The sequence below is a fragment of the Gorilla gorilla genome, chromosome 12 (assembly GCF_029281585.2).
Source record: "Gorilla gorilla gorilla isolate KB3781 chromosome 12, NHGRI_mGorGor1-v2.1_pri, whole genome shotgun sequence".
NCBI lineage: Eukaryota > Metazoa > Chordata > Mammalia > Primates > Hominidae > Gorilla > Gorilla gorilla.
Window position 1 is genome coordinate 68,317,200 of NC_073236.2, and position 12,821 is coordinate 68,330,020.

The 12,821-nt window shown below is 40.1% G+C and overlaps 1 protein-coding gene across 6 annotated transcripts in view; it reads right to left on the minus strand.

The window, feature by feature from the left end:
• Positions 1-7,956: 7,956 nt before the first annotated feature.
• ZNF638 (zinc finger protein 638) overlaps positions 7,957-12,821 on the minus strand; it is a 152,377-nt gene continuing 147,512 nt past the window's right edge. For all 6 annotated transcript variants that reach the window (XM_055378070.2, XM_055378072.2, XM_055378073.2 and 3 more), the window contains 3 exons: positions 11,541-11,642; positions 9,681-9,799; positions 7,957-8,276 (listed from right to left, as the gene is read on the minus strand). In XM_055378070.2, the coding sequence (XP_055234045.2) occupies positions 8,211-8,276; positions 9,681-9,799; positions 11,541-11,642 (287 nt within the window). In that variant the 3' untranslated portion in view covers positions 7,957-8,210. The remainder of the gene's footprint in view (positions 8,277-9,680; positions 9,800-11,540; positions 11,643-12,821) is intronic.

Below are 12,821 nucleotides of genomic sequence, written 5' to 3' on the forward strand. Positions count from 1 at the left end.
TTTTGTTTCACTAATTTTTCTCTATTGTTTTCCTGTTTATAATTTCACTAATTTCTGCTCTATTATTTCCTTGCTTCTGTTTGCTTTGGATTTAGTTTGTTCTAACTTTTCTAGTATCTTGAGGCAGAAGCTTAGATTACTGATTTGAGATCTTTCTTTATAATTTAAGCACTTAGTGCTATATATTTCCCTCCCAGCATTTCATTAGATGCATCTCAGAATTCAATTTGTTGTTTTCATTTTCATTCAATTCTATGTATTTTTTGAAATTTCCTGAGAAATCAAGAAAGTAATTCCATTTACAATAGCTACAAAATAAAATACCTAGGAATTAACCAAAAAAGCGAAAGATCTCTGCACTGTAAAACACTGATGCAAGAAACTGAAGAGGACACACAAAATAAAAAGATATTCCATGTTCATGGATTAGAAAAATCAGTATTGTTAATGTGTTCATATATTGTTACAGTGTTCATGCTACCCAAAGCAATCTGCAGATTCAATGCAATCCCTATCAAAATACCAGCAACATTCTTCACAGAAATAGAAAAAACAATCTTAAAATTTATACAGAACCACAATAAAAGATCCAGAATAGGCAAAGCTCTCCTAAGCAAAAAGAACTAAACCAGAGGAATCACATTACCTGACTTCAAGTTATACTACAGAGCTATGGTAACAAAAATGGCATGGTACTGGCATAAAAACAGACACAGAGACCAGTGAACAGAATAGAGAGCACAGAAATAAATCCAATAAATCTATAGTAAATTCATTTTCGCAAAGGTTCCAAAAACATACCTTCAGGAAAGGACAGTCTCTTCAATAAATGGTGCTGAGGAAACTGAGTATCCATTTGCAGAAGAATAAAACTAGGCCTCCAACTTTCCCCATATAAAAAATTAAATCAAAATAGATTAAAGATTTAAATCTAAGACCTCAAACTACGCAACTACTACAAGAAAACACTGGAGAAACTCTCCAGGATATTGGAGTGGGCAGAGACTTCTTGTGGCAAAGACCACACAAGCACAAGCAACCAAAGCAAACATGAATAAATAGGATCACTTGAAGTTAAAAAGCTTCTGCAAAGTGAAGGAAACAACAAAGAGACAACCCACAGAATGGGAGAAAACATTTGCAAACCATCCATCTGACAAAGGATTAATAACCAGAAGGCATAAGGAGCTCAAACTACAGGAAAAAAATATCTAATAATTCGATAAAAATAATGGGCAAAAGATCTGAATAGACATTTCTCAAAAGACATACAAATGGCAAACAGGTATATGAAAAGGTGTTCAAAATCACTGATCATCAGAGAAATGCAAATCAAAACTGCAATGAGGTATCATCTCACCCCAGTTAAAATGGCTTTTATCTAAGACAGGCGACAACAAATGCAGCTGAAGATGTGGAGAAAAAGGAACACTTTGTACACTGTTGGTGGGAATGTAAATCAGTACAACCACTAAGGAGAATAGTTTGGAGTTTCCTTAAAAAACTAAAAACAGAGCTATCCTATGATCCAGCAATCCCACTCCTAGGTATACACCCAAAAGAAAGGAAATCAGTAAATTGAAGATACATCTGCACTCCTACATTTGTTGCAGCACTATACAAAATAGCCAAGATTTAGAAGCAATCTAAGTGCCCACCGACAGATGAATGGATTAAGAAATGGTTCAATATACACAATGAGTATCATTCAGCCACAAAAAAAGGAATGAGATCCTGTCATTTGCAATAACACGTGTGGAACTGGAGGTCATCATGTTAAGTGAAATAAGCCACTTACAGAAAGACAAACATCACATGTTCTCACTTACTTGTGGGAGCTAAAAAATGAAAACAATTGAACTCATGGTGACAGAAAGTAGGAAGATGGTTACCACAGGCCGGGAAAGGTAGTCGGGGTAGAAGGGGATGGTTAATGGGTACAAACAATAGAAAGAATAAGGCCGAGTGTGATGGCTCACACCTGTAATCCCAGCACTTTGGGAGGCCAAGGTGGGCGGATCACTTGAGGCCAGGAGTTCGAGACGAGCCTGGCCAACATGTCAAAATCCCATCTCTACAAAAAAATGCAAAAATTAGCTGAACATGGTGGCATGCGCCTGTAGTCCCAGCTGCTCCAGAGGCTGAGGTGGGAGGACCACCTAAGCCCAGGGAGGTTTGAGGCTACTGTGAGCTGAGACAGTGTCACTGCACTCCAGCCTGGGTGACAGAATGAGACCTTACTTAAAAAAAACTTTTTTAATCGTACATTTAAAAATAATTAGAAGAGCATAACTGGACTGTTTGAACCACAAAGGACAAAAGCTTGAGGTGATGGATACCCAGTTTACCTTGATGTGAGCATGCCTGTATCAAAGTACCACATGTAACCCACAAATATATATACCTAGTATGTACACAAACACACACACACACACACACACACACATAAACACACACAAAATTCCTTTGAGACTTCCCCTATGTGAATGTATATTCTTAATGAGGTATTCCCTAAGGACAAAACAAAACTGAAAAAAAAATTTTTTAACTGTTTTCAATAATCACATTGTTGGTTAAGGTCTTGGCATTGTTACTGTGACTGTGATGTGTATAAGGTGAGATAAAAGCTAAGCAATTCTGCGACAGTTTACGTCTATCATCTTGATGTCCTGGAGAATTGTAATACCTGACACAAGACAAAGAAGATCTATATTTAAGATAGAAGAGGTTATGAATTTGAACCAGAAGAATCAGTATAATGATGATGAATTTTCTCTTAAAAACAAAACATACATGCATTGACAGGCCAAAGCGGGTGGATCACTTGAGGCCAGGGGTTCGAGACCAGCCTGGGCAACATGGTGAAACCCTGTCTCTACTATAAATACAATTAGCCAGGTGTGGTAGCACATGCCTGCAGTTCCAGCTACTTGGGAGGCTGAGGCACGAGAATCACTTGAACCCAGGAGGCTGAGGCTACAGTGAGCCAGGATTGCACCACTGCACGCCAGCCTGGGTGACAGAGAACCCTGGTCTAGAAAACAAAACATACACTTCAATTTCCATCTATGGGAAAGCAATAACCAGCCCAGAAGCAATGAACACACCTAATCAGCCACTGTTCTTTAGAGAAGTAGCTGACCCCAGGTCTGGAGAAGTGAGCCTGAAACATCTTGACATACAGATAACTACTAGTAGAAATGAGGAAATCAAATCAAATGTGGGACATATAAGGATCAATAACACTAATACTGCAGAGGTTTCAAACATCAAATATGTTAAAATTTACAAGTTCATACTAATGCTTAAGAAAAAATTTATCACGGTGGATGCCAAAGAATCAACTCATTCTGAAAAAAATAGGTAAGTAAAGGAAAAGCATCCCATATGTGTCTTTCTTACACAAACCGTACCGCTAGTAGCCAAATAGCAGATGAGGGGGAGTTTCTCCTTGCAGAGAAATATTCCTGCTTACACATGAAAAAGGGATATAGAATTAAGATATCATTATTTTGCAACCCCTAATGAATAAGTGGATCAAAACTAAGCATCAGCTGCTACTCAAATCCCAAAGAAGGCAATCAGTTTGCGCCTCCTATCAGGAAGACCGCATCACTGCCTAAAGTAGTCTCATCAAAAAAAAAGAAAGAAAAAAACACGTTAAAGGGACATGTTAAAGGTACTACATGGTACTACATGGTTGCAAGCAACAAAGTCAGACCTGGGGAAACCTGTCAGCAGTGCTTCTCAAACTATGTGCTTGATCAGTTTTCTTTTTCTCCCTAATTTTCAATTAATTATAGACCAATAATTCTGTAAAATAGAAAAAAAAAAATTTAAAAAACCCCATAAAAACATACAAACTCCAATTTTTTTATTGTTAGATTGAATAAATGAACATAAATGAATAAATCACTGTCAAAATGTTTCTAGAAACTCTCAATTTCTGTACTTCAGTAATCATAAACTAGTACTAAAGTTTCTGAACTGGCACTGCCCTGGGTCCCAAGACATTTTGAGCAGCACTGCTTGGCACAGCCAAGAATCTAGTTTCTTTACCAAATAAATTACAAAGAGGGAAGTAGGGAGGGAAGAACCTATATATTCAAAATAGTATAATTTAAAAGACCTACCAGCCAGTCACAATATATGGATCTTATTTGAATCTGGATTCAGACAACCAACAACCACAAAAAAACGATTTATGAAACAGTTGAAAATCTGAACCAAACTATTATTTAAATAAGAGATTTTTTAATGGTACTGGATGTTTTTAATATAAGGGTTAAAAAGAACCCTTATATTTTAGAAATACACAATGAACAATTAACGGGTAAAACATACTGATATTTAAAGTAATACAAGAGAGTTGGGAGTAGAGATAAACACACACAAACACAACTGGCCTTAAGTTGATAATTATTGAAACTAATTAATGTATGAGGGTAATTATCCTATTGTCTTAATATGCTTGATATTTTCCACAATCAAATAACAAATTACTAAAATTAAAAATTTAAGTTTTAAAAACCTGACTCCCCTATAAATGTTTTTTAAAGAAGGATTAAAAAGGAGTAATTTTGGAGAGGCAAGTTTCCACAGCATTCTAATGCCAGAAAGGGTAATAAAATCTAAAAACTTTTATAGAGATCATGTTGAATGTAAACTTTTTTTGCCTTGGAGTCTAGATGCTGAGTTTGAGACCAGCCTGACCAACAAGGAGAAACCGTCTCTATTAAAAAAAATAATAATACAAAATTAGCCAGGTGTGGTGGCACATGCCCGTAGGCCCAGCTACTCAGGAGGCTGAGGCAGGAGAATCACTTGAACCCGGGAGATGGAGGTTGCGGTGGGCCAAGATTGTGCCACTGCACTCCAGCCTGGGCAACAAGAGCAAAGTCTGTCTCAAAAAAAAAAAAAAAAAAAAATTAAGTCAGCTGCAATCCTAATTATATCCCTCAATCAACTAATAAGCAGAAACTACTATGTATATGATGTTCCATTTGTGTGGTGTGACTAAAGGAGGAAGATTTTCTGAAAATGCCAAGAACAATACTAAAATTATATGCCAAGAGCACATTTATTTTCTGAAAACCTCATACAAATCTTTTGTATTTGAAGCCCTATGATAAAAATTACCAGCATTAAGTGCAAAAAGTCCCAGAGAAAAACATTATTTATAATGTATAATTAATGGTCAACATTGGTCACTAGGATAAAACACAAAAATCACCCCTACCATTTTTATGCTTTAGCAGCTCCTCCTCTCATTCTAATTTAGAATCCCAATTTCAAAAGACTGATCCAGACAAGATTAAAGAAGCTTATAACTTCCCTAGTTGCAAAAGTTCCAAAAGCAAGCTGAGGAGAAAGGAAGATTCTTTAAAACTAAGATTCTTATTCACTATGACTGTGCTTCTGTAATTTACAGGCACCTTATTCCCCAATCTTTTAACAGCTCTTCTCCCTCTTATTATCCGGATTCACCTGTAAGGTTTTAATTCCAACAAACTCTTGACAGCAAGCCGCTCCTCTCTCTACCCTACCCGCTCGTCTGTGACTTGTAGCATTCTGTAATTTTACTCAGGCTGTGGGTCTCAACTAAGTATGCACTGAGTTTCATAACAGGTGACAAAGAGGTGCTGCCTTTTTTTTTCTCCAAGCCCTTCTTACTGACTGTGATGTCTCTTGTGCTGTGATGGAAATAAGAGATCTAAAAAAAGTAGGGTTTTTGTTGTTGTTGTTGTTCCCCTCCATTCATCCTCTTTGTATTATTAATTGGTGCACTCTATCTTGAGGCATCAAATACTAAAACAATTATAAGTATGCAGACTATGTCTGAAGAATGGCTCAATCTAAAAACTTAAAAGTATAGGGCTATTTCCATCACCTGCTAGCCATTCAATTATTTTTTGTGCCCTTAAAACTTCTTATAAACATATTCAACTATAATTCAAATAGTTTAAAAAGCTATTCTGGTGGTCCACATAAGGAATGGCTGCTCTGTAGATTCAAGCTAATAATAAATGACTAGCTTGGTGTTACCTTAAATGGGTTCTAGCAGAAACAGCAAGTGTTACCAGAAGCAGAAAAAATAGTCCCTCTCCCTCTCCCTCTCCCCACGGTCTCTTTCTCCCTCTCTTTCCACGGTCTCCCTCTGATGCTGAGCCGAAGCTGGACTGTGCTGCTGCCATCTCGGCTCACTGCAACCTCCCTGCCTGATTCTCCTGCCTCAGCCTGCCGAGTGCCTGAAATTGCAGGCGCGGGCCGCCATGCCTGACTGGTTTTCGTATTTTTTTGGTGGAGACGAGGTTTCGCTGTGTTGGCCGAGCTGGTCTCCAGCTCCTAACCACGAGTGATCCGCCAGCCTCTGCCTCCCTAGGTGCCGGGATTGCAGACGGAGTCTGGTTCACTCAGTGCTCAATGGTGCCCAGGCTGGAGTGCAGTGGCGTGATCTCGGCTTGCTACAACCTCCACCTCCCAGCCGCCTGCCTTGGCCTCCCAAAGTGCCGAGAGTGCAGCCTCTGCTCAGCCACCACCCCGTCTGGGAAGTGAGGAGCATCTCTGCCTGGCCGCCCATCGTCTGGGACGTGAGGAGCCCCTCTGCCTGGCTGCCCAGTCTGGAAAGTGAGGAGCGTCTCTGCCCGGCCGCCATCCCATCTAGGAAGTGAGGAGCGCCTCTTCCCGGCCGCCATCCCGTCTAGGAAGTGAGGAGCGTCTCTGCCCGGCCGTCCATAGTCTGAGATGTGGGGAGCACCTCTGCCCCGCCGCCCCGTCTGGGATGTGAGGAGCGCCTCTGCCCAGCCGCGACCCCATCTGGGAGGTGAGGAGCGTCTCTGTCCAGCCGCCCCGTCTGAGAAGTGAGGAGACCCTCCGCCTGGCAACCGCCCCATCTGAGAAGTGAGGAGCCCCTCCGCCCAGCAGCCGCCCCATCTGAGAAGTGAGGAGCCCCTCCACCCGGCAACCACCCCATCTGGGAAGTGACGAGCGTTTCCGCCCGGCAGCCACCCCGTCCGGGAGGGAGGTGGGGGGGTCAGCCCCCCACCCGGCCAGCCGCCCCGTCCAGGAGGTGAGGGGCGCCTCTTCCCGGCCGCCCCTACTGGGAAGTGAGGAGCCCCTCTGCCCGGCCACCACCCCGTCTGGGAGGTGTACCCAACAGCTCATTGAGAACGGGCCATGATGACAATGGCGGTTTTGTGGAATAGAAAGGGGGGAAAGGTGGGGAAAAGATTGAGAAATCGGATGGTTGCCGTGTCTGTGTAGAAAGAAGTAGACATGGGAAACTTTTCATTTTGTTCTGTACTAAGAAAAATTCTTCTGCCTTGGGATCCTGTTGATCTGTGACCTTACCCCCAACCCTGTGCTCTCTGAAACATGTGCTGTGTCCACTCAGGGTTAAATGGATTAAGGGCGGTGCAAGATGTGCTTTGTTAAACAGATGCTTGAAGGCAGCATGCTCGTTAAGAGTCATCACCACTCCCTAATCTCAAGTACCCAGGGACACAAACACTGCGGAAGGCCGCAGGGTCCTCTGCCTAGGAAAACCAGAGACCTTTGTTCACTTGTTTATCTGCTGACCTTCCCTCCACTATTGTCCTATGACCCTGCCAAATCCCCCTCTGTGAGAAACACCCAAGAATGATCAATAAAAAAAAAAAAAAAGAAGCAGAAAAAATACCTTTCCAACACATATAAAAATCAAGCAAAGTTTCATTCAAACCTATTTGGGGGAAATATGCTGTAATCTAATTTCATCCAGAAAAAATTTGAATTTTAAGAAGCCTATGACCTGTATACACATGAATGGTTGAAGCAAAGTAAAACACTGTCATGCTATGACTTCCAGTGATACATGAAGAATCCCCAAACATCCCAAATCACAGGAGTTGTAGCGAAAAACCTTGTCTGCAATCAGAGGCAAGCAAGTCTTTAAAAAATCAGCCACAAACACAGATGGTATTTTAAATATACAGTAGGAACATTTATTTTAACACTTCTAAAAGATATTTCTCCATGCCTGATGATTTGATATAAAAATCAAACCCATCATACTTTCCCCACCAGTCTCTCTACATTTAGGGCAATCAGAAATTTGTACAACACGAATATTTGCTTCTGAAACGAAAATTACAAATTAAATGATAACAAAAATACACAAATCAACTGGACCCTAAACAAATTTCTAGTGAATTCTTTCCCCTTTCCCCCAATCACCTAGAGCTTCTTTCTTCAGCCTCATTCTGCTCCTTTTCCTTTCTTTGCTTGGCCATGAATTTCTGTTAAAAGCAATTGCAATATAAAATACTTATTAGACGTTATTTTGCTATGTGTGCAAACCTATCTACTGTATATTTTATTTATAATTTAAAAGAAACTTATCCTACAAAATATTATAAACACAGTGCCTTATATAACCATTTCTTCCTTTCATTCATCAGTCATTTGATGTTTATGACACACCAGGTATTACGCTTGGTGCCTGAGGATTCGGTGGGCAACAAGACAGATAGAATCTTTTATACAATAAAGCTTACATTCTAATGGGAGAAGAGAAACAACAAAAGAAAAAAATAAAATATTTTGGGGCGGTGGTAAGCACTTTAAAGACAGTGCAACAACGTAATTGAGGCTGAACTTTTTTGGGGGTTCTACTTAGCTAGGTCTTTCTTAAGCAGACCTTTCTGGGGAACTGATATTTGAGACAAAAAACATGAAGAACTGGCCATGCAAGTAGGACTGGGAAGGGGCAAAAGAACAGCAATATAAAGGTGCAAAGGCAGCAATGGGTCTCTCATGTATGAAAAGCAGAACAAAGAGAGCCAGAAAAGCTGAAACACAGAAAGCATTCAGAGAAGCAGAAAAGAAATCAGATCATGCAGGGCTTTGAAGACCCAAAATAAGGAGTTTGGATATTAGACCAAGTGCAATATGAAGCTACTAGAAGGTTTTAAATGGAAAAGTGACATGATGAACTAACTTAAGCACACAGGTAGCAAAGCACAATGTATAAGAGCTTGGGCCTAGAATGAACTAGAGCTGAGTTCAAATCCTAGGTCTGCTACTAACTAGCTATGTGACCTTGGGTTTAGATACGTAACCTCCTTAAGTCTATTTTCTCATCTTTAAGATTGGAATAATAGCATCTACCTCATGAAGTTGATGAGGAGATTAAATAAGCTTCCAGCATAGAACAGCTCAATAAATGTTAGATGAGTGTCTGTGCCACAAATTCAACAGAGAGGATGTACAAAACTCTCAAATATTCAGCAGGAACTAGAGTCACCACTTCAATTATGGTTAATGATGATTCTCCAGAGTAACACTTCTTAAAGATGTATACAATTTAAAAAAGGTTTTGTGATTAAATCAGTTTAATAAATGGTTTGCATAAAGTTAAGCAGGATTAATTCCGGCTAGACAATTCAGAAACTTTAATATGCTAATGTCTACATGACAAGAGGGCATCAAAATATGCAGTTTCTTACTTTAATAATGGAGTGTCATATGAGACTAGTGATCTGCAGAATCTACTCTGGCAAATGTTGCTGTTCAAGGAAAAGGAATAAGGACTAGAAATTACAGGCAAGGTACACTGAAGGAGAAAACAGGACTTAAGAGGAATAATTTGATTCTAAGACAATAACAACACCTCAAGATTTTGTAAGAATTTTTAAAATTACCTCAGTATTTTGCTTATGACGTGTACTCTTGCAGTGATTTGTCATTGCTTTTTCACCTGAGTAGAAGAGGGAACAAATTGGACAGAAGAATCCAGCCTTAGGTACAAGAAAGTCTAATTCTAGAGGATAAGAAGAGACAAGAAGAAAATTAACAATAATTAATCTCCAGTTGTGTTCATCGATTTATTCATTTATTTGAGACGGAGTCTCACTCTGTCATCCAGGTTGGAGTGCAGTGGCGCGATCTCAGCTCACTGCAACCTCTGCCTCCTGGGATCATGTGATTCTCCTGCCTCAGGCTCCCGAATAGCTAGGATTACAGGTGTGCGCCACCGCGCCCGGCTACTTTTGTACTTTTAGTAGAGATGGGTTTTTATCATGTTGCCCAGGCTGGTCTCAAACTCCTGACTTCCCCTATAGGATGTGCCTGCCTTGGTCTCCCAAAGTGCTGGGATTACAGGTGTGAGCCACCACAAATGGCCTTCATCAATTTATTTAAACACGACAAAAATATTAAGCACAGTATACACTTAAATATAAGAACAGTACACACTGCTATAAATTTAGGGATCAACAGTAGTAATTTTAATCAGAAAACGTAAGTCTTTATTTCGTTAACACATTCTATACTATTCCAGAACCTCTAGGGAATGCCAGTATGCCACTGCTTTGGTATAATGCCAAGTTGAATAGATTCCCATGGAGAATCTTCGGATAACAAAGAACTGCTCAATAATCCTTCAGAATACCAAGTCATTAGATAAGAACCTAACAGTCTAAAATATACCTCTGGCTGGGAGAGGTGGCTCAAGCCTATAATCCCAGCACTTTGGGAGGCCAAGGCGGGCAGACTGCTTGAGCTCAGGGGTTTGAGACCAGCCTAAGCAACAAGGTGAAACCCTGTATCTACCAAAAATACAAAAATTAGCCAGGTGTGGTGGTAGACGCCTGTAGTCCCAGCTACTCATGAGGCTGAGGTGAGAGGATTGCCTGAGCCTGGGAGGAAAGGGTTGCAGTTAGCTGAGATCACATCACTGCACTCCAGCCTGGCTGACAGAGTGAGACCCTGTCTCAAAACAAAATATAATAAAAATAAACCTCTTAGGAATCCCATTAAAATAAAAGAGAGAGAAGAGGTAGAATGATGGGCAACTGTCTGATTGAGGAGTATGATGGCTGAATAAGGTCTCCCTCAGCTCACCTTAGCTGACCATGAACAAAGTCGGCTAGCAAAGATTTTCAGCATGTTCTGCTTAACTGGAGTGACTTTCTGCCTGGGCAAATATAACTCAATTCTCACCAGAGTGGCAAAGAAAGCACCAGGAATAACAGGAGATACATCCCAGATTTCAAGAGTGCAGTAAAAATATCCTTCTCAGGTAAAAACAGCCCAGTAAGCTGTCTTCAAAAATGCCACTGTGTAAAACATGCAAATTTCCACTATAAAATGACAATGCAGACAAGGTTACCCAATTACTCACCTAAACAACAGAATAGTTATTATGGTGTTGACTTTTTTTTTTTTTTTTGAGACGGAGTCTCGCTCTATCGCCCAGGCTGGAGTGCAGTGGCGCTATCTCGGCTCACTGCAAGCTCCGCCTCCCGGGTTCACGCCATTCTCCTGCCTCAGCCTCCCGAGTAGCTGGGACTACAGGCACCCGCCACCACGTCCGGCTAATTTTTTGTACCTTTTAGTACAGACGGGGTTTCACCGTGTTAGCCAGGATGGTCTCAATCTCCTGACCTAGTGATCCACCTGCCTCAGCCTCCCAAAGTGCTGGGATTACAGGCTTGAGCCACCGCGCCCGGCCGACTTTTAAATTTCATATGGGTAAGAAAAAAATGTCATTTTAACTTTACCCTCAGGGACATCAGGCGCCACTGATTTGCCTGAAGAAGAGTCTTCAGTCTTCTTGCGTTTTCGCTCTGGTTCTGAATCCTTTAATCCAGATTCCTCATCAACTAAAATTTTTCGAGGAAAAAAAACTATTCAGAATAGATTTACAGACTTTGTAAAGTTAACATTGGATAATTCTTACCTTTTTCTTTCTCAGGGAAAACCTCCCTTTGTTAATCCCATCTGGCCATTCTTTGCACAATATTCTCCAAGATTCTTTAATGTAAGGAATAAATGAGTAAATCCATTCAAATGGATTTAGGAATATAGGTCTAAAGCTAACAGCAAATTTTATTTATATATGTTCCAGGCAGAATTTAACGAGTAATACAAGTCCTATCATTACTGGCAAGAGAACTTATATATGCAAAGTGCTAAGCTGAGCAGAGAGTGGAGATTAAGGGAAAAGGATACCAGCAGAAATTGATTCTATGGCCCAATACTGAGGCCCTTCCAATCTAGAAAACTGAGCCTAAACTGATAGCCTAAGACCCCGGTTAGAATCACAAGTAAAATTATTAATACAAATGTTAAAGCCCACCAAAGTGAGTAACACGTAAGCACTCAATGTTAGCAGACTCTGCATACTATGATCTTGGGCACAGACAAAAATGAAGACTGATTCCAAGCAATTCTGATTACCCCCAGTAGCTGAAATGCCTTACTATTGCCTAATACTTGAAAAAACCATTTTACATATATTATCATTCATTTAGCTTTTACCTCATGTAAGATAGGCACGTCAAATCATTATTAACCCATCCCTATTTCTTCAGAGATGGAGAAAGCACAATCAAAAGAGGTAATAAACAGATATGCCCAAGGTTGCATAGCTAGTGAGTGACACAGGCTAGAACCAAGACTTTGTGACTTCAAGTTCAGTGTTTCCTCCATACATCTGGGCTACTCTTTAGTATTCCTGAGGGGATGGCAAGGAACTCTGAAATCATTACTTACTCTTATTCCTCACACTTTACTGATCGATCATCAAGTCCTACAATCAATAAGAAAAAGGTATCTTCCTTTTCTTAACTTGATGGTTAAAACAATCTGGTTTCCTTGCCTCCAATCTCTTTCTATAATTGTTTATTTCTTCATCAGGGTAATAAACTTTCCCAAACATATCTGTTCCTGCCACTCCAAAGGCACATTTATCTTAATAATATATAACATATATTAAAATTATATATTTAAAATAGATTAAAATAAATGATTTAAGTTTACAATTGTGTGGAAAAATGAGT